Source organism: Aythya fuligula, chromosome 4 (assembly GCF_009819795.1).
Source record: "Aythya fuligula isolate bAytFul2 chromosome 4, bAytFul2.pri, whole genome shotgun sequence".
NCBI lineage: Eukaryota > Metazoa > Chordata > Aves > Anseriformes > Anatidae > Aythya > Aythya fuligula.
In genome coordinates this window covers 24852239-24872292 of record NC_045562.1, presented here as the reverse complement: position 1 = coordinate 24872292, position 20054 = coordinate 24852239, and the positions used below count along the sequence as shown (strand labels likewise).

At 42.3% G+C, this 20054-nt stretch overlaps 2 protein-coding genes across 2 annotated transcripts; one reads left to right on the top strand and one right to left on the bottom strand.

Moving 5' to 3' along the window:
- The first annotated feature begins 2966 nt into the window (after positions 1-2966).
- SAP30 (Sin3A associated protein 30) lies at positions 2967-9441 on the top strand. The gene is made up of 4 exons (XM_032186422.1): positions 2967-3478; positions 4381-4503; positions 6965-7063; positions 9106-9441. The coding sequence occupies exons 1-4, from the start codon at positions 3131-3133 to the stop codon at positions 9226-9228; spliced, it is 693 nt and encodes a 230-aa protein (XP_032042313.1). The 5' UTR covers positions 2967-3130; the 3' UTR covers positions 9229-9441.
- Positions 9442-10114: 673 nt separating this feature from the next.
- On the bottom strand, positions 10115-19248 carry SCRG1 (stimulator of chondrogenesis 1). Its single transcript, XM_032186423.1, has 3 exons — positions 19158-19248; positions 14391-14654; positions 10115-12877 (listed from the first exon to the last, which is right to left on the bottom strand). Exons 2-3 carry the CDS (start codon positions 14624-14626, stop codon positions 12823-12825), a joined length of 291 nt encoding a protein of 96 aa, XP_032042314.1. The 5' UTR covers positions 14627-14654; positions 19158-19248; the 3' UTR covers positions 10115-12822.
- Between the last annotated feature and the right edge of the window lie 806 nt (positions 19249-20054).

Below are 20054 nucleotides of genomic sequence, written 5' to 3'. Positions count from 1 at the left end.
AGTAGTCATCCCCAGTGAACCTTATCATGTGAAGGTGTATATACAGTTACAAAACACATTTCCTTTCCAAGATTACTAATAATATGTTTACAATGTGCTTGTAATATGTCCAAGGTGATGTGGCCAATTATCGTTCTGCCCTCTCAAATTACAAAACACATCAGTCAGAAGCTGGCAGGAGCTGGGACATGTGGCATCTCAAACAGGCATAAGCTGCTCAGCTCATACCTGGACCTCCTTAGAGCTAGGACTGGTCCCTGAGTCCCGCTGAGTTCAGAGCCTGTGAGCTACGAATTTGGGCACACTTCTCAAGAAAGCAGCTCCCATTCCTTCTCTGTACTGCTTATGTGTCAGCCGTATTTTGCTTCAGGCATCCATGATGGGCATAGATTCAGACCATAAATGCTGGTAGAATCTCATACCGAGAGTTGCAGCTTTGGAACTGCCACTCTCTTTTAACTGTTTGAATTTTTGAGGTTTTACTCTAATCAGTATATTGTTGCAATACTGCATGCCTTGATATTTATTTAAAATTTCTCATTATACATGCTCTAGTTATGTCTGAATACTTCTACTAAACACTATTAGAGCTTAATGTTCAAAAATCATAGCTTTGTACAATATACATCTAGCAGAGACCCTCTGCAACAACTTTTATTATTATTATTATTGTTAGTATTTATTTCACAATGCCCAAGCTTTTTGCATTTTTTGATCCCACATATGATACAAGATTAAAAGGGATGGGATATCTCTAAGCAGACGTTCATATGGAAGGAGAAGGTCCTTCCCTGTTCCTGCATCAGTCACACAGTCCTGCCCTTCCATTGGATCTTCCTCTGTGCTGGGACACGATCACGCAACTGAACAGTCAAGCAGGTCGGGGTTAAACTTGACTGATTTTCTTTTGCTAGTCTAGCTGTAACCCAATCTAGTTTGCTGTGGAGCTTTCTAAACGCTTTTACAGGCACAAAGAAGGACAGGGCACAGGTGTGAAAAAGAGCAGCTTACAGCAGAAGCAGAACTGTGTTTCTCAGCCCCACTACAGTCTTATCATGATCTAATCATGAAACTATGATACTACTCTATTGAAATTCAGCTTATAAATTAACATATTGGCGAGCATGGCTGAGTAACAATCAGGCTTTTAGTTGCTCACAAACTATACAAGCAGGATCAGGCAAATGTGTGCATGATCCTTGTTTTACCAAATCATAGTGTATGTAGATTGATGTATTTTATGCTCCCTGTAAGGTCAAAACCATCTGAAGAGATTAAATGAATCTCAAAAGAGACAATGTCAGATTCTAGAAATTGCTATTCGTGACCCAGATTTCCTCTGAAAAATTCCTGGAACTCACCCTTGGCCCAGTTTTCCCAGCATGTGCTTCCTATGTCCTTCTTTAGGTACACCCTCCCACTTTTTTTTTTTTTTTTTCCTTTTCTTTGTTTTGTTTTAATGTTAACATAATTACGATGTTTGAAATGGTCAAATCACGAGAACCCTTACAAGTGAGTTAAACGTCTGTTCTCTGAGATTATACAGTGGCAGAATGTGGAATTAAACCCAGATGCTTCGTTTAGTCTTCAGCCTGGTTGATAACAAAAGAGGGTTTGATATTTTTTCCAACCCTTACCCAATTCCTCCCCTTAATCACTGAAACATCCCTTTTGTGTAACTGTTGCCTGTTACTTTAAGCTCAGCCTAACTTCAGTTGCTGTATCCTTCATTCAATTACAACTGTTGGGAGCGTCAGCGGGACCTGCCCTTACTCTCTAATACCGAGTTATGTAATCAGATTAAAAAACCATCTGCAGCACAAACTGAAACTGCGGTATAATCATGTTCCCTGGCTCGCGCAGAACTTTGGCTTACACCGGATCTGCGTCTTCTCAAATCATTCACTGACCTCCCCGCTACTCTTCTGCTCCTTTCTGCACGCTGAGAACGCGCCGTAATGGATAGGGCCGCGTGTTTCCGCGATTAAGTCACCGCGCCCCGCGTACGGCCGGCCCCGCTGCCGCTTCGGGGCTCTCGGGGAATGTCCGCCGCGGCTCGAAAGCAAAGCGGAGCCTCGCTGGCCGGTGCGTGCGCTTTGCATGGCAGCAGGTCAAAGTTTGCCGCTTCTGTCACCGCGCTGCCGCCAGCTGAACTGTTAAATGGCCTCACGGCAGCGTCCCTAGTGCAGTTTGGTGCAGTCTGGAAAGCAAAAATACTTTTGTCGCTGTTTGCAGCGTTGAGCTAGTCTTGTGCAGGGCAAGGTTCACCGTTACTGAGAGCGCTACAGAAACCTGAGGTGTTTTTGGTTGTCAGAGCCGCCTTTATTACCAGAGGGACCATTTAAACGCCCACACTCGCAACTTGCCCCGCGCTGCCTTTGTCCTCGCAGACCCGTGCTGCGGAACCCCGCGTGCAGCGAGGCAGCCCTAACAAAGGCCTCCTCGCTCCGCTCTGCCCGGGCACCCAACGCGAGCCTCCGGGGGAGAGAAACCGAGCCGGGAGCAGCGCCGGGGGGGCGCCGCCATCCCTCACTCCTCACTCCTCACTCCCCGCCTTCCCGCCTCGGGCCCCCCGCGGCCTGCAACCGCCGCCCGCTTTTCAAATCCCAACGGCCGCGCGGCCGGGGAGGAGCGACCGGCAGCAGCGGGGGAAGGGAGCGCGGCCTTTTAAGAGCGGGGCCGAGCCGCCGCCGCCGCCCCAGCACGGCGGGCCCGGCCTCCCGGCGGCGGGCGGAGAGGAGGGGGAGACCCGGGGGAGAGAGGGCGGGCCGCGGCCAGCGCGCTCGGCGCCTCGGCAAAATGGCCGGCCCCCGTCCCGCCGCGGGGCACGCCGGGAGCTGTAGTTTCCCCGCCCGTCGCCGCGCGGCGGGGGCTGCGGGCGGCGGGACTGCGTTTCCCGTGGCGCCCCGCGCGGCGGAGGGCGGCGCGCGGCGGCGGGCAGGTTGCTGTTGTTACATAGGAAACAGCTGAAGAGTCCCCACATGACGGAGGGGGAAGGAGGAAGTGGGGCGACCCGCGGGGCGACGCCGACGCTCCGGTAGCCGCGGGGGGCTTCGGCGACTCGGGCGGCACCGGCCGGGAAACGGCAGCGGGGGAACGGGAGCGCCCTGCCGCGGGGCTGGCGCCGGGCATGAACGGCTTCGCCCCCGAGGAGGTGACCCCGCGGGGGGCCGACCCCGCCGCCGCCGCCCCGCTGGGCAGCGCGGGCTCCGCCGCCGAGGTGCCGCCACCGCCGCCAGCGCCGCCGGGGCTGGCTCCGGGCTCGGCCGCCGGTGCCGGTGCCGGTGCTGGAGCCGGTGCCGGTGCCGCCGCGGGCTCGGCGGGTGCTGCCGGTGCCGGCGGCCCCGGGGCCGGGCAGCTGTGCTGCCTGCGGGAGGAGGGCGAGCGCTGCGGCCGCGCCGCCGGCAACGCCAGCTTCAGCAAGCGGATCCAGAAGAGCATCTCGCAGAAGAAGGTCAAGATCGAGCTGGACAAGAGCGTGAGTCACGGGCCGGCGGCACCGGGGCGAGCCCGGCCGCTCTCCCCGATCCCCAGCAGCTCGCTGCCCTCCCTAAAGTTCTGCCTTTTTTTATTAGTAATTTTCTTTCCCATTTCTTTTTTTTTTTTTTTTTTTTTAACTCTTTCATCCGGCGGCGTGGCAGCCTCGTCTCACCCCACTCTTTTTTTTTTTTTTTCTTTTAATTTCCTCGTGCCGGACTTTGCCGGGGTTCCTGGCGCTGCCCCAGCCCCGTTAGTTAGCTCGGGGCTGCGGCCGCCCCGCCTCGTCCCGTCACCCGCACGGCTCCCCCCGCGCCCCGCCGCCTGGCAGCCATCGGGCGCGGCCCGGCTCGGCACGGGGCTGAGCAGCGGCCCCGGCCCCGGCCCCACGCGTGGGGAGCCCCGGCGGAGCCAGCGCGGCCCTACAGAGGGGAGCTGGGGGTAAAGCTGCGTGCTGCTTGACCTTGGCGGCGGTGGGAGCGCGGGGAGGGGGGATATGTGGGGCGAGAGGCGGATTTTTGTCCTCCAAACAGCGTGAGGCGGCTTTTCCTGCTGGCTTCTCTCTCTCTCTCTTTTTTTTTTTTTTTTTTTTTTTTTTTTTCCCTTGCTTGTTTGCTTCGCGATCCCCGAGCCGGAGGGCGGGCTGTACGTGTCTGTGCCGCGCTCCTCTCGCCGCGCCAGCCCATTGCAGCGCCTCGCCGCTCCCCGGCCCAGCCGGCGGCAGGGCTCTGCAGCACGGCACCTCCTGGCACCTCCTGCCCTGGCGGGGCCGGGTGGGGAAGCTCCCTGCGCCCTGCCAGCGGGCTGGCCGAGAGGATAGCGCCGTGTGCGCGTTTGTTTGTGTCGGACGCCCAGGAGGTGTTTACGCGGAGGTGATTGAAAGCTGCGATGTTGCTCTTTTAGGCGAGACATCTTTATATCTGTGACTTCCACAAAAACTTAATTCAGAGCGTGAGGAATAGAAGAAAGAGGAAAGGCAGTGATGATGATGGTGACTCGCCAGTGCAAGACATCGACACTCCAGAGGTAGTCAAACAGTTGCTCTTTCTAATAGTTATGCGAAGCTTGCTCTTACCTACCGCTGAGTCTGCGCAGATCTGCTTTCCCACTCTTACAGCTTTAGTTTGGGGAGTGGGGAAAAGGCTGACTCCTGATTTGCTCCGTTAGTTGTGCAGAACAAAAAGAACAAGACTTTCTAGAATGTTTTAAAGTGTGTGCTAGTTCTCTCAGACAACTGCTGCTTCCAGCTTTCTCCTTTAGTGATTTGTTTCCACAGTCCTACTGAAAGTTGTGCTTTGCTACTTATTAGCAAGACCTCTCTTTGCAGAGGTTGAAGGGAATTGCATGTAAGACTTGAGATATAAATGTTTCACTGCCCCATCCCTCTAATCCTTGCCTGTCATGCAAAATGTGTTGCAGATGGTTCTTGCAGTTACCCTGTTACCTTAGTCTAATGGAAAATTTAGTCATAGCTCTTTGTGTTTAGCCCTTGCTGGGGGAAGCGATGTTCAGGGAGCTGTACTCAAAATGAGCTGAGAAGGATGGCACTTCTGCTTGCTTTCTGCACTACAGACCAGTGAAACATCACCCATTATGAAAGCGATCCACAGCTCTCAAACCTTTTCCAATAATATAATGGGAGAGAATGTACCTAGGGCTCTCTTCTTCCTACACGTGCTCTGGATTATTTCTGCTACAGCCCGTGTGTTAATTTTGAGCAGAGCCTACCTGGTCTTCTCCAAGAGGGATTTTTAAAGCGTTCTTTCGAAATTGCTCCGTAAGTGTTAATTTAATGGCATCCTTATGGTCAGCATCTGCAGAAATCAGCAATATAGGTGATGAAACTTTGTACAAGAATCCCTGCCTGAAGGCACATGGCTCCAGTTTGAAGGCTCTGACTAAGAGGATTTTAGGGGATTGGAAGTAGTTCGATGCTGGACTGTATCTTTTGTCGGTAAACATGTTGGATCGCTTCTGTGAAAGTTCTCTTTAAACCTAATATTCTGTGTGGCTTTAGGTAGCTGTCTGGCAGAGAGGTAATTGCAGCTCTTCAGCGAGCCTGTTTTGTTTTCCCAGACAAGAATAATAAAGTATGACACAACTGATGGATATCTCTAGAACAAAAAAGCAAGTGTATTTTTAATGGTTCTACTGCAGGAAAGAAAGCTGCCAGGGTAGTACTTTTGAGGAGTTTCAGCTAGCCATTTGGACAACAGCAGTATGCACTTCCCATGTGGTTACTATACACCTTTCATGCCTGTTGGCCCTTGACCACTTATATTTTCAATTGCTATCCAGTTTACTAAGGGGGGGAAAAAAATATTCTGAGCACCTGCAGGGCCTTCCAATTTCCACCTCGGTTATGACCATCACTAGATATTAGTGATTGTTACCGAGAGGACTAGGCTTCCACAGTATGGCTTAAGTACCAGGGGATGCCCATCCTCCTGCACATAAGGAAGCATTGCATCACATCTGGCCAGGTTACCAAGTAGGCACTAGCACTGTTGTTACCCAAAATCACAAAATACTCTATAGTTGAGAATGCTAAATGGCTTTAAAGTAGAAATGAATGCCTTAACTGATCTTTAGTGCAGGAAGTTTGGAGAACACTGCTGCAATAGCAACTGACCTAACAGAACTTCTCATTCAGCCTGTTTTGTCAGTTTACTTTCCTCCTCAGTCTTTTGATTTCACTTTCTTTTGCATTGTCCAGGAGGGTAAGCTGTTGGTGGGAGAAGTGACTGTTGATCAGAGTTTGTGGGATTTAAAACCAAGGGAGTACTGGGTTGAGGTTGTGTATTTATATCCCTAAAAGGAGCTTGTGCAATTCTCTCAACTGTCAACTCACACTGAAAAATAGTTTTGGGCAACTATGCCTGTGCACATACCTCCTATGTTGTGCTTATGTAGCAGGGACATGTTTGGAGACCAGGAGCAGCTGTTTCCTTCTCTCACCTAAAGCCAGAGAACTTTGTACTCAATACATTTTCTTGGTTCTAATGCATGCTGTCTCATGGTACAGATGTGCTATGTCTTGCATGTAACCTGTGTAAAATCTGATGGCTGAAATCTCAATACAAAAGCATCCTTTGAATCAGATATTATATGAAATTTGTTACTGGCCTTTGTGCAAGCATGCTCAAAACTGGGAACAAACGGGGAAAAAAAAAAAAAAAGAAAATATTGAAGTACAATAGTGAGTTCCAAATATTGTCTGCTGCTAACAGGAGGAAGAGCCATGTTCACTAACAGTAAACTGCTCTTAAACTGAACTGGAGTGTTTTTCTTTCTGTTTGAAGGTGTGGGGTGGAGTTCTGTTGTTTTTGTTTTTGTTTTTTTTTCTGTCAAAATAAGACTGTCAGCTCCAAAGATCTATGCTTTTGTATGCGTGAGATCCTAAAATGTTGAGAGGCAAGCTATTAATAAATGAAACCTTATCAGTTACATAAGACTGCTTTCTTCCCCTTCCCTCATTTTCTTCTAGGTTGATTTATATCAGTTACAAGTAAACACACTTCGAAGGTACAAAAGACACTTCAAGCTACAGACCAGACCAGGACTTAACAAAGCACAGCTTGTTGAAGTATGTATGAGTGTTTGTTCCATAATAGAGAATGCAACTTGCTATGGCATGTGTGTTTCTTCTCTATACAATATGATCCTTGCATAAAGTGCATGTGTAATCTGGATTTTATGAGAACAAAAAGGAGCAGCTTATCTAGCTTCCTTCATTGGCCACAGCTCCTGAGCCAAGTAAATCAAAAGTAAAAGTTTTTTCCAGAGGAGGGACTGTTAACTTTGAGAAGGAATGTATGCTGCTTAAAAACACAAAGTGCTGAGTTGAATGGTAAGGTGATCTGCATCTCTCTGAATATCATATAATTGTGGATTTGTAGCCTGTGTATCAGTCACAGCTTCAGCTTAAGAGTCCTGCTGATGATAGCTGGGAACTGATGTAGCAATGAAATTCTAGTAAGGCTCAAGCTTAGCTTTAAAACCCTAGTTAATATAGACATATGTTGATGTGTTGAAAGTACAGAAACGTGAAAAACAGATTTCAATTGATCATTAATTTCTATCAATTAAAAACAATTCTGTTATCGCAGAATGGAATGTCATGAAATTCTTTTTTCTCAGTAATATTTCTAAAAGTGATGAAGCAGTGACTACAGCTGTATGTATCTTTACTGTATGGGAGTGCAGTTTTAAAGGAACTCTTCCACACTGCTAAGGTGCAGATACAGACTGCTGATATAAATATGTGGAAGCACTGGTGTCTCTCTCAGGAGGGAAGTACAGCTGCCACCTTTTCAGTTTTGTGCAGTAATGCTCAGTTGTACTTCAGTGCAGGCATTTTGTTGATCTCTCTACAAAGCAGTGTGGATTAAAGCCAAGGTTCTTAAATGTGTGAGAGATCTCAAGGCCAAGCTGTAAAAGAACAATGCTGCTGCTGCTTCTATGAGTAAGAATTTAAATCCAGTTTGCTTTTCTTGATGTACAGCTAGTTCTTGAATTAGCAGGACTGATTTGAAAAAGCACAAGTGATTTTATTTTTTTTTTTTCCCCCATAGATCTGGCATTTCTAAGGGTCTGTTTTAGGTGCATCTCATGAGATATTTGCAGTAGCATATGCTGCTTGTGCTGCTTCATGTGAATAGGCAAAGCTTCTGTCATGTGCTTTGACTGACCTACTGGTCTTTGTGAGATATAGCCACAGAACTTCCTTACTTTATAGGCCATATGATTTCCTGTAACCTATCCTAATGTACAATGGTCGTTCTGCTAGCTGTTACTTAAAACTCCATGTTAAAGGGCTCTGTCAAACTGTCTCTGACAGGGGTTTGAAAAGCTTTCTAACTTGCTAATTGTTTTAAACACTTATACCTTGTGGTAGTTCAAAGAGCAGTCCTGTTCTCCTCCCTTCCTCTTGCTAATTTTAGTCTAAAAAATTGTTCTGCAAAAAGCCAGAGAACAGACTGAGGCAGTCAGTCAATGTGAATACTTATAAAGCTGACAGTCCATTTTGATGAAGAGGGGAAAAAAAAACTTCTGGAATTACAGAAGTGATTCAAACTGTAGAAATAGACATTTTAGTATGTATACCACAGTGAATTTTTATCCCTGATGGCTCTGTTTTGAAGAGCTGAATGTTCAATAATCAGTCTTAAATTCTTTTTTCAGGATCTTGCATTTTTCTATATGATACAGGTCCCTCTTCAGCCTGAGTAATGAGTAGTAGCCTAATTTCTGTGCTGTAGTTCTGTTGATATTCAATAGTCATTACACGTTCTATAGGATTCAAGCATTGACTACATAGATGTAATGATATTCCTATGCTTGTTGTGAGAATTGATTATTTTTTTTCTGACAATTTTCTGCATGTTTTACTTTGGAAACTAGGGTACAATCTGCTGTATTTGTTTCAGAGTTCTCAATAAAATGGTTCCTATCCTAACTTTTGTATGACTAATAAGGACTTTTGAAGGGAGGTAGAGTTTCCTCTATTAATTTTAAGCTTTTTGATCAAGCTCTTAAACATTTTTTAATGTAGTCTATTTAAATCTGAATCTTCCGTTTCTGCATATAAAAGTGGTTATTTAATTTCCTTGCATTCTTCCTTTGTAGATAATTGGCTGCCATTTTAGGACAATTCCAGTGAATGAAAAGGACACCTTAACATATTTCATCTACTCAGTGAAGAATGACAAGAACAAACCAGATCTAAAGATGGATAGTGGTGTTCACTAGACAGAAAAGGTTGGGACTGAGACTCACGCTGCAAATCAAAAGACTGAGGGTTTTTGTTGATATGCAAAAGCTTTCTTTGTAACTTTTTCCTCCCAAGAGAGTTTCTCTGTTTTATTTTTCATAACCTTGCTGATTTGTTTGAAAACCATCTCTTATGAAACAAACTTCCTCAGCAAACTATTTTAAATAAATATCACTTATACTGTTGCTCAAGTGGATGTGTCTAACTTATTTGGTGAGTTACTTGTTCTTAATAATTAAGCTTTAATTCCTTATGTAATGATTTTTTTTTTCATTTAAAATCTACCAGTAATACGTTTATGAATGTACTTCAAGTTCTCATAATGCAAAGCTGTCTTAAAAAAAAAAAAAAAAAAAAAAAAAAAGTGGCAGACTTAGCAATAGGCTCTTTTTCCTAGAGTAAAAGGTTTTAAATGACAGTTCCAGCTATTAGCAGGGCAGAAATTGCTGAATAACATTTTCATTTTCCTCTTTGGAAACAAGAATTGATGTGGGCTTTTCTGATTTGTTTATTCATCTTGTCATTGCTTGGATATGTGCTTCCAAGCACTCAAGCCTTCCTGCTCCGATATTAAAATGGGGAAAAAAAAATGTGGTTCTTGAATTTCAAAGCTATAAGCATGGATGAAAAGACTGCTGCAGCTTACTGTGCTGAGAAATCTTCCACTTGGGAAAAAAATTCTTTAGCTGCTGACATTTTTTCCCATTCATCTACGTAGACTGCTGCTAAGAACTTAATTGGAGAACGGCAGACTGAGTTTATGCTGGGTTCATACAGTATCTTCTAATAGGCATGCTGTTTCTTGTTCGTTACATGCATTAACTCAGGCTGCTTAAAAACAAAAACAAAGAACACACTGAAACATAAAGTACCATGAGAAATATATTTAATTGGCTATCTTAGTAAAGTCTGTGATGTTGAAGACAGGATTATGTATGACTTCTTGGATTTCATTGTTAGTTATTGTGCTACTCGAAATGTATGGTACATGAAATATTTCTTTCTGCGTTAAACTGTGTGCATGGGTTGAAGAAAAGGCAGAAAGAGAAGCTTAAAGCAGAGGAGGACATGGCTTCAGTTTGTTCAGTTAGCATTTGCTGCAACTTCTAACCTTATCAGATGTTTAAAGGCTATTTCTTAAATAGGGAAAAATGAGAGAGTATCTCTGGTCTAAACTGATGGATGTTAATCTTGTGAGTTTTTTTGGGAAAACTACTTTCTTGGCATCACTGCAACCAAGATGCTCCATTCTGCTATTTTGACCTGTGGCACTCTGTTGCTTAACTGAATGATGATAAACCCTAAACTCAAACTGGCTGCCTTCCCAGGAGCTATAAGTGGTCTAATTTCTTTCACTCACAGTGTCTTAGATCTTTCCACATTGAAGTTCTGCAGTGATGGCCTAAGTTCAAACTGCTTAGTGGGTTAGTGATATCTAGCTAGTGGTGGCTAAAGTTGGTATTTCTTGGGAGATGTTTCAGTACCCTTTTCACAGAAGTGTCTGCAAAATTGTTTACTAAATGGTCTTTGCACAGGTTGAATTTGTAGTCTTCAAAACATTATTTGGAAAAGCATCCAGAGAAACTGGCGCTAAACTGGGCACCTGAAGGATAAAGGCTTTTTCTCTCTTACAGAATGGAGGGCAGGGATGAACGTTTGCATTTAGGTCTGGCAGGACATGTAGAAGATCCTTCAGGAGGGAAGGAGAGTGGGAAGAAAGAAAAGCAATTTTCTATAGGGAATTGGTCTTAAAGTAATAGCCTAAGTGACCTTATTCATCTGCATGTGGAAAGTGGCAAAACTTTTTTTCCAGCAGATTGTGGATTTTTCCAAGTCAGTAGTGGTGGAAGGGGAAGTAACTGAAAACCACTTACTGACTTTACAACCTAGCTGTGTATCTGCCTCAGTTCTTATTGCTCCTGCTCTAGAAAGCTGTGGATGATAGGCATATGCAACATGATTTACACAGGAACTAGGTGCCATAACCATCAGAAGCTACTTGCACTTACTACTACTAGAAGTTTATAGAGGACTTTGCACAAGAGTGGATACCATATGTTTTCTTAGCAAAACACTGACTTTGTATGTTTCAACTGTGAGTTGCCAGATTATTTTTTCCTTAATTGATGATTTGGTAAGAAGCCCAAATGACTCAGGAATAATTACACAAACCAGGCTTAAAAAGCCTAGTGAAACAAACTGTTTGTTTAACACCCAGTAGCCTAAAAATTACTTGGCAAATGGTACATGCAGATTTACTTGAAACGTTTATTATTAGCTATGTATAATCAAGACACTGCTACCCCATCCAACCCTTGTTTACTAACAGAAAAAGTCATTGATGTTTCATATGGTATGTGAAATAAGTTTGGTACTTCAATGCTAGCAGTTTTCAGTGTAATGTAAAATTATTTGGTGAACAATATACTGATTTGAGGGGGTAAAAATAGTGACCTCAGTACTACATGCTTTTCATGTGGCTGGCTAAAGGGTTACCATTTGAAAGGCAGTAAGATAGTTTACTGCCTCTAAGCCTGGCTTGTTCAGATGGCTGCTGTTAAATTTATAAGTGAATATAAATTACTGGCTACTTTTCTCTGATACTGTAATCAGCCTCAGCAGGTATTGAGAGGTAACTGTATAGGCTAGATCACAATAACTCAAATTAAGATGATTACTTCCAATATTTCTAGTTACCTCTGTCTTCATTTACCCAACTGTTTCCTTATCCTAAAAATAAAAAAGCTGGGATTTTAACTTTAATTCCCAGGTACTGTATTTCAAATGAGGCTTGATCCAAAAGCTGCTTAAGTGAGTATTTTTATGTTGCCTTAACTGACCCTGTGTCAGTCTGATTTTCTATGTCTTTCTGAATTTATATATATGCTATCACTGCTGCTCTAGCATTCTAAGAGTTCAATGTTCATCTTAAGATTTCAGATGCAACTGAAAAATTATACATAATTATCATTTACATGTACTTTACTATGTATGAATCTTAACTTTTTTCCAGTAGAATTTTCAAAGATGAATGGTGTGAGTTTTGTTTTTATTTTTTTTCCGAGACGGCCAGGTAGAAGGTGGAAACCTATGTATGGAAGTGCTAGGTACTGAATAGTGTCAGCTTAAACCAACATTAACTGTGTAGAGGCAATAAAGCAACAGGAAGCTGCACTGCAATAGATTCCTGCAAGAGTTCTTAACCACATGAAGGCTTAATCTTGAAACTCCTTCATAAAAACTAGTTGAGAACACTGTGCTTATTAAAAAGGTAGGCTTTTTGCTGGGATCTGCATATTAAGACTATTATGCTCTTGTACAGTCTTTCGCATGATATGTGGAGCTAATTGACAGCTACCAAATTCAAAGGGAGAACTTCTTACATATTCCAAAAAGGTAAAGAAAGGAAATTTTTCTCCATTGTAAAGAGAGGTGCTGCAATGTGCTTAGAGAGAGAGGTGTGTTTTTTTTAATTATTGTTTTTGCTTGATGTTGGTTTTATTTTTCCCATTGAAAGTGTTATGCAATTGCAGAACGATGTCTGTTGTCCTCACTGGCAGACTTGATGTTGATCACTCACTGTTGCAGGGGATCACAAAAGATACCTTTGGTCCAAAGAAAATCTCCCTGAAAGAGATTTAGATATTTTAATAATTATTAGAGCTTTACCGTGACATGCATTTCTATGTTTGTTAGTTTTTGATGAGTTGTATGTGTTACTATTGTGTATATGGGATGCCCTTCCAACTATGCAAATGCAGCTGCAGGTCTGTATGAAGATACTGTTTCTACCTCTGCTGGCCTGATTCAGAAGTGATGGCAAAAACTCTCTTGGCTGACCATTGTGCCAGGACTCTGGAATGGTATTTTAGCTTTGTAAAAATAAAATTACAAAATACATAATATTATAAAGAACTTTGGCACATGCATGCACTCTGCTTAGTGCAATTTGCCCTGAGAACAGATCCACATATTAGGTCTTCCGTACCTTAAGATGGATGAAAGAAGACTTCCTTGTGTATTTGTATCAAAGTAAGAGGCTTTCAAAGCTCAGGTTAAGGCTGGAAACCCAAAGTGTGCTTCAGGGTGAGGGCACTGTATCTGGTTATAGGGAGAGTGAAATATGAAAAATGTACTTAAACAGTGCTCTGGGTCTAAATGTTTAAATTTCTAGCTTTAGGAGTCATTCCTGCTTGTTTCAAATCTAGTCCTCTACAGGAGTATGGACAAGTTATCTTTTATTGGACTTAAGGGACTTGAGAAACTTGTGTGGCAAGAGGAGCTCATATAAAAAGTTATTTTTGCTTGCCTATATAATGCCATCACATTACAATGTCCCTGGAGCATTAAGAAGTTGTGAAGCGTTGATGTTTTAATCTAAATTTCCTGAAGAAAAGACATTGCTGGAAAGCTGAATGGAAATAATCTCTTAATATATTTTATATCTTCAAACCAGTATGGGCTGGTGGTGTTTATTCACTAAATATTAATTTTATTGAGATGTACATTCTTTCTGTAAAACAACAACGAAAACACATTCCATGAGAATTTCTGTATTGCTTTGTCAACACTGTCAGCCAGCAGGCAAAGTGTTGGCTAAGTCTCTAAATCTTTTTCCTCCCTTGCAGGCATTTGAAAACCTATTCTCCCCCCGTTTGCCTTCCTACTTAAAACAGCTGTCTTTACAGAATTCAGCTGACATACATGCACATGCCTTGGAATAGCAACATAACTCTTTACTGGCTAACAGAAATCAAATGGCTTTGTTTATGGTCCTGAAAACATTTTCATTGCAAACTGCTGTGAATAAGGATTTGTAGTTCATGTTGATAGTTTAAACAGTTATTGGCAGAAGAGTCAAAAGCTGGGCAATTGCAATGCTAAATCCCCTCCCAATGGCACTTGCAGGTTTACAAAGTAAGCTAAGCATGTCCCAGGTGAGGCCCTGAAAAACAAGGATTGAAAACTGCCAGTGTGCTAGGTAACTGGTTATATCTTGATATAGCTTCATACCACCTCAAGTAATGTGTTTCTTTGTAATGGCAGCTTATTCCTCCAGTGGAAACTGTAAAGTGATGGAAATATAATGGATGGCTGTACAGAACTCGGCAAGTTTCTATGATCTTGAATGTAACCTTACTTTGGACAGCAGAGCAGTTCCTTGAAGTTGCAGTAACAGACAGTCTCGCAGCCCTTCCCTTCCCAAAAGTGATCCTTCAGGCTTCCATCGATTTGTCGAAGGTTCTCCATGCCCTCGTGGATGCCGTGGCAGTTGTGGTCCTTCAGAGCCCTCTTGTAACAGGAGGGACGCTGGGAAGGGGCCATGTGAGCACCCAGGAGAGTGCTCAGCAGAAGCAGAGCTGAGAGTGTTTTCATTTTTGCAAAGCTCCCCACGGCAGGAGTGCTAAAGAGAAATGAGGTACGTGACACAGGTATAGTTGTTGAACAGGTCTTTTCCCCATCTTGCTTTCTGGCTCACATTTTTCTGTCTTTCCTGTGAACTTTTGGAGGTTTGAGCCTCTGTGCTGGCAAGTGTTTTCTCCTAGGAGGTAAATAATATTGCCATGGAATTGATATTCATTACTTTCTATACAACTGTAGGAATCCTTTCTCTGGGAATTGAGGCTTCTGTTGCTGGCAATTTTGTTGTTGCTTTGGCCTCTCACCTTGAGAAAATTGCTTTGAGCTGGTCGTGTTCTCTCAGCAGTGTAAATGCACGTATCGGTGGCTACCAGTGTGGGGGACATGTTCGTGGCTCTCATTGCCTTCCTGGTGATTTCAGCTGTTTGAGACAGTTGAAATGAGTAATTCGCATGAAATTAATACTATCTTTTCCCCATAGAAGTTGTGGAAAAACTGTCTGCTGAATCAGACTGCTGTCCCAGGCTGCCTGAGAAACTGAAGTGCTATATGGCCCAGGCAGCCAGAGCCCTGTAGGGCTGCCAGGTGCTGTACCCTTGGGAAGAACTGCACTGCAGGTTCTGGTGGGATGCAGCATTACCAAGAAGTTTTTTTAATCTATCTTGGTACTGAAAACTACTTAGTTGAGTCTCGCTACAAGAGGTCATTATAGTTTAATAGACATTTCTTTTTAAATGATAGGATAAACTATTCCTTGCAGAACTGTTGTTGGTGATGAGGCTTCCCATCATCTGTGTGAGGTTGCTTAAAGCCAGCTGTGCTTTTCTGGGCTGCTTTGCACAGAGTCTGTGTCACAAAGCTTTGGGTATGACCCTTGAACTTGCATTTGCTTTTCTAAGTTAGTCCTTCTTTTACTGGTATTAGGATTGAGAGGTTGGTGGGTTTGACTTTTTTTTTTTTTTTTTTTTACTGCTTTTGCCTCGTGCTTCAATGAAAGAGACTTGCTATCTCTGGATTTTAAAATGAATTTTGCTCTGAAACCTCACCTGAAACAATGGTCAAGTCTGTGTAGCTAGCTCTCCCTGTGAGCGTTCCCAACTTTATTTGTGGTAGCATCAAAAAGATTGTTTCATCACATTGGCACTTCAGAGTTGGTGGCCCTTTGCTACAACACTATGGGCTAGTTTGGGTCTGTCTTGTGTGGCTGCAGAGCAGAGCACTCTAAACTAATCCAAAACCAGGAATAAAACAACATGTGAGCAAAGACTATCAAATCTCAGGTTAAGGTGGCAGAGCTTTTATCTAGATAAGAAAAGTGTCAGGTACAGAGGTCACTAAGATAATTGAGTCCTGCTTCTGATGTTTTGTAGAATGGTTGAGGTAACACTTGAAAAACAAACAATAAGCTTTTAAACATATAAATTTACTGTATTGGTAGTATATTTTTTTTCCTGCATAGTTACATAACTACCTTAGATTTCTTGCTGACTTTCCATGATATGCTAGAAATAGTTAAGAAAATCTGGGAATTCAAATTTATTAATAAGTGGCCAAAGTATTAAGGAATATGACTAAGCTCTTGTGTATTTTTTAACTTCTGTCATTGAAACATAATTCATCCAATCTTTCTTTTTACTTTCTATGAACTTGTATGTGAACTTATGAGAAGACTCCATAAACTACTAGTAATGGAGCCTTAAGGATCTATTTTTTAATTGCCTTGGAGTGTGGTATTAAATAACGTACCGTCTTTAGTAGGTCTAGGCCTCAAAATTACTCAAAGTAAACACTGCTCTAACTTTGCTTTTTTTTTTTCATAATCAGGTAAAGAATCATTATAATAATGGTTTTATTTCGTGGGATTACAAACACTGCAGTTTGAGGGTTCTGCTAAGGGACGTCTAATACTCAAAGAGGAAGTTTGTTTATACTATACCTTGATAAATGCCAATGTCAGGAATACAATTTAACATTTTTCTGTTCAAGTAATTGAACTTCATTATGAAAGTATTTAATGGAAGAAATGTTCCATGAAAGATAAATTCAGGAAGCAGAGGTTTCTGTGCCTGTTTTCTGTGATTGGATTATTCTATCAGTTCTTCCCCCGAGGATGAGGCATTTATAATATCTTGCTCTTGTGCACGTTTTTTGTTCTTAATAATTTGGATGAGCTTTCTCTATATGGAGTTTAGCTGGAATGCTCATTTGAGTCTGTTGCCAGCTGCTGATCTGCTCAAAATTCATAGGAACATATTCTGTCCTGAAAATGGACACATTTTCTGTAGACTGTCAAATTGCTGGATTCAGAAATCATGATCTACACTTTAGGGATACCTCAGTGCCCACTCTGGAGTATAACAAGATAGTGCTAGGGTGCATTGTTGAGATGGCTGATATGGATAGCTGCCAAAATTGGTATTAGCAGAGTCATGTGCCATTGAGTTATGGACAGACAACTTCACTAAGAGGTCAGTTATGCATCTTATTTGCTTAGCATTGCTGTTTTTCAGAAAAGTCTTTTTTTTTTTTTTTTTCTTAAACATTTACTTTTTTTTTTTTTTTTTTTTTTTTTTTTTTTACAGTTAGTAACCGAAAGGAAACTTTCAGTCAAAGACCTTTCTTCAAAAGGTTATTCTTTACAGTGAGAGAATGGTACCTATTTGCAGATGAAAGATCGCCAAGGAACTGGAGTGTTTCATCAGTTCCCTGCACAGGATCAGTGATGATGAACTCCGCAGATCTTTCAGAAGCAGAATTGTTTTTCCCCTGACAAACTGCTGCAACTTCTGACTATGGTTTCACAAATGATTGAATGTTACCAATTGCTTAGTTAAATAGCAGAGCTAGGAAGTGCATATGCATTTGAAAATGCATGTCAAAGACCTTATCTGCTTTTGCATACTATAGAAACTGTCTTAAAAAAAATAAATCAAGGAAATTAGAATAAATCCAACTGCAAAAGGGACTCAAAAATCACTGCCCACAAACAGTCTTACATTTATGTAAAACCTTCTGAAAAAATAGTAATGCCAGTTATGCCTAGCCTGACCAGGTTCTCTGTCCAGATTATATCTTCTCAAATTCTATCAGAGGAGTAAAACCATCCACAAATATTTAAGATCACTTTGCATTTGCAGAAGTCCATTTTAAGAAATTATTTCTCTGATTGCTTTGACATGGTGTAAGTAAAGTTCAGAGAAGTTCAGCTGTGAAAACAAGTGCTTTGAAAAAAATTAGGATTTTGTGTTGAAGAAAACATTTTGTTTGGGACTGAGAGCTGTGAGTCAAGAATCACCACTATCCCTGCTCATTCACCCGAGAGTGTTTGAATTGTCCTGCCAAGTGATTTGGCACCATCTAGCTTATGGATCTGCAAGGAGCAGAGGTAGTCACAAAAAGACCAAACAGAATAACCCAGGTTTCAGCATCCATGGCTGAGAACTACAGGGTAGTATTTCATGAGAATAGAGATGCACTTTAAATGCCCCATGATATTTGTAGGAGCTCAGGTGCTAGCAATAGAGACAGTCACAGGGAACACTGAGAAATGGCACAAGGTGCATATTTCAGCACAGCTAGAGATCCTTCTAGTTTGGGAAAAGATAAATATTTACAATTTTGTCTGTCAGCCATTATATATACCTTTCAGAGTTTTTACTCTTGTCTATGGCTCTCCAGTTGCCTAATTCTGAAAACAGCAGATACTCTAATCTAACTGGTACTGTCTTGGTGTGTGATCTGTTCCAATCAGTCCAGTGGCAGGTGCTGGGTTAACAAGTTGGCAATTTGTGCTTTAAAAGGTGAGGCTTTTTATTTTTTGACATAACTTATACACTGCAATCTCAACGTGTATTGAGGTCGAGAGCTAGAAGTACCTATTCAAAATAAAATGCCTTTTATCTTTTTTTCATTTGTCAGGTTTCTAACTCAGAAACACCTGTAAAGAACCAAACTTAACATTTAATATTTAGGTGTTGGTGCATTATAGTTAGGCTTATTAATGCATTTGTAAGAAATCATTACACAAGAACTTCATAACTGATATTAAGAACTTTTTTCCATTAAAGAAGTCTTCAAATCTGTTTTTCTTTAACAGTTGGTGCATTGTGAGGACAGCAGCTATTCCACTGAGAATGAGTTCAGTGAATTACTGCTTTGTAATTCCCATCAATACCATGATTCTTTCCAGAAATTGAGTTCTCATTAAAACCCGTTTAGTTTTCTTAAAGACAGAAATTCATTGTGAACACACCTCTCTCCACGTTCACCAACTTTGCAATAATATTAAGTACAGGCAGGCAATATAGTATGTTTAATAACTTCAGATGTTAATATATAACATCCAGCTTTGAACAGCAAGATAGGGAAAGAGTTATCTTTAGCTGGATCATATTGATGCATCTGTCTTGAATAACATCTTTTGCCTACAATGTATCTGATTTTTCCCAAATCTTCTTCATGTTCCCATATGTATTTCTAATCCTGTAGTCTGTAACTAGCACCAGAAGAACAAGTGCACAAGGATAATTTCAGGAGCACGACATACCTTTTTCTTCTGCTTCACTCTTTCACTTTCTTGGCAGCTGTGTATTTTCAGATAGACACAGAGAGCTAGAGCTAGCGGGGGTGAGAAGAGGGAGGGATGATGGGAGATGCAGGACAAACAGCCCTTTGTCTGTCCTGACTTCTGTCTGTGAGTGACACACTCCCTTCTCCAGCGAGGGGCCAGAGGATGGGCTTCAAGAACTGCTTCATTCAGTCACTGCCAACCTAGACAAGGAAAAAAAAAGTGAACGTATCCTTTCCAGCAGGAAACTATTAGTTCATCCAGGACCTGGCAAGGTGTCTCCTCAGAGAGCAAAGTATAACATCCAGCACAGGGAGAGGGAAAACGCCCTGCAGAATACGTGCGTCCTGATGTGCAGCCAGAGCAGGCGTGGGGCTGGTGGGGGGAGCAGGGCACGGCACGGAGCTGATGTGCTGTTTGCATTGAGCAAGACCTGTGCACCTAGCCAGCAGTCTTGTGCAATTCCTGACTTCAGGAATCTGTTTTTCAAAAATGAAATAATCAAGAACTGTAATTATTTTAACTAGACTTTTTGTACAGCGTACTATGTGACATTGAATTGAGTTCAATACTGGCCAAGCATTTAATCAAGAGGTAAAGTGAATGGTATTTTAGAGGAAGTTATTTTATACTAAAAATGCAAATCAAATAATCTGGTATCACAAAAACACAACTTGAAGTCCTTGAATGGAGCTGAAGTATTATTTATTAATGAGAAGAAGTCTCAGGGGCGAAGTCTGGGGTGTTGTCAGTGTCCTTACGTTTCTGTTGCAATTTAGGCCCTCCTTTTGTTGTGGCCATGCCGGCTCTGTTTTGTCATATGAATAGACAAGTAAGGTTACACCTTAGATGTCAACTAGTAATTTTTTACACTTC